The sequence below is a fragment of the Marmota marmota genome, unplaced genomic scaffold (genome assembly GCF_001458135.2).
Source record: "Marmota marmota marmota unplaced genomic scaffold, marMar, whole genome shotgun sequence".
Taxonomy (NCBI): domain Eukaryota; kingdom Metazoa; phylum Chordata; class Mammalia; order Rodentia; family Sciuridae; genus Marmota; species Marmota marmota.
In genome coordinates, this window is record NW_026000289.1 from 1 (window position 1) to 5,352 (window position 5,352).

The following is a 5,352-nucleotide window of genomic DNA, read 5'->3' on the forward strand; positions in this document are numbered from 1 at the left end:
GCTTCTTTGCCACAACTGCTGTGGTCATGGCCGAAGTGCTCAAAGGTCTCACCTGCCTCCTGCTGCTCTTCGCACAGAAGAGGGGTACGAGCCAGGGAGGGGTTGTTGGGAAGGACTCCCCACATACCTGTATGTGTTCACATGGAGGGTTTGCTGTGTGAGTATCCCCATGTCTGTGAACCTGCCTGGGGATTATGTAAGTGCACCTAAGCTTCTTTGCCTTCCACAGCATCTACACTTTTATACCCCTAATAAGTTGGGGATGTAGGAATGAGATCGTACACCCATGAGGTAGCAGGGAACTCACATAGTGATTGATTGATTTACCTTTAACTTTGTATAATGGAGAATTCCAAACTTAGACAAAATTAGAGAATGATAAAATAGTAAAATATCCATGTATCCATCCCCCAGATTTACAATTATCAACTCATGGCCACTTTGCTCTGAAACAGCATCAATGGTTATCCAGTCAGTGCTAGCCAATATGTCTGTCTATGTAGTTCTCCTCATATTATTTCAAAGTAAATCCTTCCTTAATTTATTTTTTTATTTGTTTTAATTTGTCCTTATTATCTTTATGCTGCTGTTGTTTTTGCGGTACTCTGGATTGAACCCTGGGCTTTTCACATTCTAGGCAAGTGCTATACCACTGAGCTATGTTCTAAATCCCCCTTATTGTCATGGATAAGTTATTTGATACATATTTTTTAAGGATAATACCAGTGAGGTGTGGTGGCACACACCTATAGTACCAGCTACTCAGAAGGTTGAGGCAGGAGTATTTTTTGAGTTCAGGAATTCAGAGTCAGGTGCAGTGACACACACCCATAATTCCAGCAACTTGGGAGGCTGAGGTAGGAGGATTGCAAGTTCAAAACCAGTCTCAGAAATTTAGCGAGGCCCTAACCAACTTAGTGAGAACCTGTCTTAAAATAAAAAATAATAAGGGCTAGTGATGTGGTTCAGTGGTTAAGCACCCTTGGGTTCAATTCCTTGTACCAAAAAAAAAAAAAATCAGAAATTAATATTCAAATATTCAATCTGAATTCAAATTTATGATGATTTCTTAAGTGTCATAAAAGTTTTTAAAATGCCAGGCATGGTGGTACATGACTGTAATCCCAGCAGCTTGGGAAACTGAGGCAGGTGAATGTTAGTTCAAAGGCTTGTCCTCATAGGATAACATTTGAGATGGGAAGTGAGAGATAGCTAAAGACTGCATCACAGGCCTTCAGCTTTTTTCCCCCAGTGCTGGGCATTTAACCCAGGGGTAGGGGTATGTTTCTCCCAGCCCTTTTAAAAAAAATTATGTTGAGGCAGGGTCCTGATACAGGACCAGGATCCAGGCAACTCAAACTTTGGATCTTCCTGCTTCAGCCTCTTGAGTGGCTGGGATTACAGGCATGCATGACTATGCCCAGCCAGGCCTTTTTTTTTTTTTTTTTTTGTGGTGCTGGGGATGGAATCTAGGGCCTTGTGCATGGGAGGCAAGCACTCTACCAACTGAGCTATATCCCCAGCATCCCCAGCCAGGCTTTTAGCTCTTATCTACAATTTTAATTTGTTTTTCTTTTATTTGAAACAGAGTCTCCATGGTATGTTTCAAAGCCTGATCTACTCAAACTTGTAGGTTCAAGCCATCCTCTTGCCTTAGCCTCCTGAGTAGGTGAGGCTTGGGTTCCATTCCAGCACTGCACAAAAAAAAAAAAAAAGAAAGAAAAGGAAAAAGTAGCCTGACCTAATGTGGACCTCTTGGTAGACTGTTTTTTATTTTCCCATTTGGTGTGAATATTCACAATTCACCACAGTAATATGAATATGCACATTTATGCTTGTTTATGGCATACAATCTTGTTACCTTATTTATTTGGAGTACTGGGGATTGTATGCCTGGAATCCCAGTTGCTTGGGAGGTTTGGGCAGAAGAATCACAAATCCTAGGCCAGCCTGGACAACTTAGTGAGACTTTGTTTAAAAATAAAGCAAAAAAGAAAGGTCTGGGGGCTGGGTACAGTGATGCACACCTGTAATCCAGTGACTTGGGAAGCTGAGGCAGGAGGATAGCAAGTTGGAGACCAACCTTGACAATTTAACAATACCCTCTCTCAAAGATTTTTTTAAGGGACTGACACCATCATGATAGTGTCCATCTATAATCCCAGCAACTCAGGAGGCTTAGGCAGGAGGTTTGCAATTTTGAGGCCAGCCTCGACAACTTAGCAAGGCCCCAAGTAACTTAGTGAGACCCTGTCTCAAAAAATAAAAAGGACTGGTTAAGTGCCCCTGGGTTCAATCCCCAGTACCAAAAAGTTTAAAAAAGGGGCTGTGGATGTAGGTTTTCCCCAGTACACAAAAAAGCGGGGCTGGTGTATAGATCAGTGGTCAAATACTTCTCTAACACGTGTGAGGCCTTGGGTTTAATCTCCAGCACCAAAAGAAAAAGGAAAGAAAGAAAAAAATTGAGGTGAGCTTTGCAAAGGCTGTGTTGATGATTCTCAGTTGGTCACTGGAACAGGTTCTGGCCAGACTTCTGCTTAATAATCAAGACTGCATTAATCCACGGGTCAGGGGAAACTGATTGGTGTGTCTAGGGCTGGCTCCTGCTCACATGCGGCTTATGGGCCACTAAGGAGCTAAAATAGTGTAAGTCTAAAAATCTAGCCTTGAGATGGAGTTTATCTCAGTAGTAGCATGCATGAGATCCTAGGTTCCATCTCTAGTACCAAAACATAAAACAACTAGTCTGAAACTTCCCCTGTTTGGAATATGACTTTCCACCCGAACTCCAGGGCTTCTACTTCATAAGTTCCTGGATAGTGATGATTTTTTCATTGTACAAACATGTATTAAGTGCTTACTTTGAATGGGGTTCTATGCCAGGGTGGTGGGCTCTCAGGTGAATGAAGTGTGCTCTATGATTATCAGACACAGTGTGATGGATAATTTGTGTGTGTGTGGTGCTGGGGATTGGACCCAGAGTCTTGTACATACTAGGCAAGCATCCTACCTACATCCTCAGCCCTTTTTCCTATTTTATTTTGAGACAGGGTCTCGCCAAGTTGTCAGGGCTATCCTTGAACTTGGGATCCTCCTGCCAAAGCCTTTTAAGTAGCTGGGAATAGAAGCATGTGACAGCACACCCTGTTTGAATGATTCTTCTGGGGACATTTTATTTTCTTTTTCTTTTTTGGCAGTGCTGGGTATAGAAACTTGGGACTCTGCCTGCTAGACAGGTGCCTTGCTACTGAACTACCCCCAACTGCTTTTGCAGTGAATAAACTTAGTATTAGAAAGGCTTCCTAGAGATATATTTGTACCATAGGGAGAAACTGAACACAAATGCTGGAGATGTAGCTCAGTAGTAGAATACATAGTTAACATGCACAAGGTCCTGGATTCAATCTCTAGCACTGAAAAAAAACAAAAAACAAAAAACTTGAGCCCCAGACCTCATTCTAACCCCTAGGGTATTGGGTAGGTGGGGGAGGGCAGGAGCCAGGCCTGGTCTCAAACTTTAGGGGATCCCTATCTTTGACAGTCTTTGTTAAAAGGGACTCTCCTTCTCCCACCTAGGTAACGTGAAGCACCTGGTTCTTTTCCTCCACGAGGCTGTCTTGGTGCAGTATGTGGACACACTAAAGCTTGCAGTGCCCTCTCTCATCTACACCTTGCAAAATAACCTTCAGTATGTTGCCATCTCCAATTTACCAGCTGCCACTTTCCAGGTGAGCTCTGAGCCCAGTATGGCCCCAAGGGAACTGGCTGGGTTGGGGGATAGAGGGTAGGATGGGGAATGAGCAGCAGAAAGCAGGGGCTGTGTCATTTGGGACTCCCTGTCATCTGGAACTCCCTCAATCACAGTGTCCTCATCTGTGAGAACTGGGAATAGGGGATGCTGGGATGACTGAAAGAAATACCTGTAAAGAATCCTAGGTTAGATATTCATGGGCAACCTTGTTAAATAGAGAGCCAGGATTCTAGGGCTGAATTGCCTGGGTTCAAATCTCAATTCTGCTACTTTACAGCTGTGTAATTTTGGGGCAAGTCACCTAATGTCTTTATGCCTGAGTTTCTTAGTTTATGTATCTTTGAATTGGAGGTTACAATGATGCCCACCTTCCTATGGTGGTTTCATGAGGATTAAGTGAACTTACTTACATAGTGTTTAGATCCACACCAGCACCTACAATGCACTATGTAAATATTTGCTGGTTTTATTGTTGTTGTGGTTGACTCATTTGTATCCAGATTTCCCTCATCACAAAACCTACCTGCTGTAAGATGGTTTATATACTTTAGCCTTATTTTACAGATGAGATTGCCAGGGCTCAGACAGGGCAAATGCTTTGTCCCTGATCACACAGCCAAAAAATGCGATTGGGATGTGAACTTGGGTGTAGCTTGGGACTTCCTGGCACCACCACCCTTTGTGTACTCTCTGGGAGGGTCCTTGGACCCTTGAACCACAACTCAACCAGTGGCTAGTGACTGGCTCTTTTTGCTATTTTTATTTTCACCCATTGACATCCAGTGTCCCTCCATTGTGCCACAGTGGGTGCTGTCCCCCTACACGCACCTACTGGGACTCAGGATGAGCCCTCAATATCTTCCACATGTCACTCACAGGTGACGTACCAACTGAAGATCCTGACCACAGCACTGTTCTCCGTGCTCATGCTCAATCGCAGCCTCTCCCGGCTACAGTGGGCCTCCCTGCTGCTCCTCTTCACTGGTGTCGCCATTGTCCAGGCACAGCAAGCAGGTGGGGGTGGCCCACGGCCACTGGATCAGAACCCAGGGGCTGGCCTAGCAGCTGTTGTGGCCTCCTGCCTCTCCTCCGGCTTTGCAGGTGTCTACTTTGAGAAGATCCTCAAAGGCAGCTCAGGGTCCGTATGGCTTCGCAACCTGCAACTGGGCCTCTTTGGCACAGCTTTGGGCCTAGTAGGGCTCTGGTGGGCTGAGGGTACTGCTGTGGCCCGCCGTGGCTTCTTCTTTGGGTACACGCCTGCCGTCTGGGGCGTGGTACTTAACCAAGCCTTTGGCGGGTTGCTGGTGGCTGTTGTTGTCAAGTACGCCGACAACATCCTCAAGGGCTTTGCCACCTCCCTGTCCATTGTGCTGTCCACTGTTGCCTCCATCCGCCTCTTTGGCTTCCACTTGGACCCATTGTTTGCCCTTGGCGCTGGCCTCGTCATTGGTGCAGTCTACCTCTACAGCCTTCCCCGAGGTGCAGTCAAAGCCATAGCTTCTACTTCTGCCTCTGCCTCTGGGCCCTGCATTCACCAGCAGCCTCCAGGGCAACCACCACCACCGCAGCTGTCCTCCCACCGAGGAGACCTCATCACGGAG

The 5,352-nt window shown here is 45.7% G+C and overlaps 1 protein-coding gene across 1 annotated transcript; it reads left to right on the plus strand.

The window, feature by feature from the left end:
• Positions 1-26: 26 nt before the first annotated feature.
• On the plus strand, positions 27-5,230 carry Slc35a2 (solute carrier family 35 member A2; the record flags this gene model as incomplete). The annotated part of the gene is made up of 4 exons (XM_048797147.1): positions 27-84; positions 3,577-3,728; positions 4,630-4,765; positions 4,853-5,230. Coding segments are annotated over exons 1-4 (724 nt in total), but the record flags the coding sequence as incomplete, so codon positions are not given.
• Between the last annotated feature and the right edge of the window lie 122 nt (positions 5,231-5,352).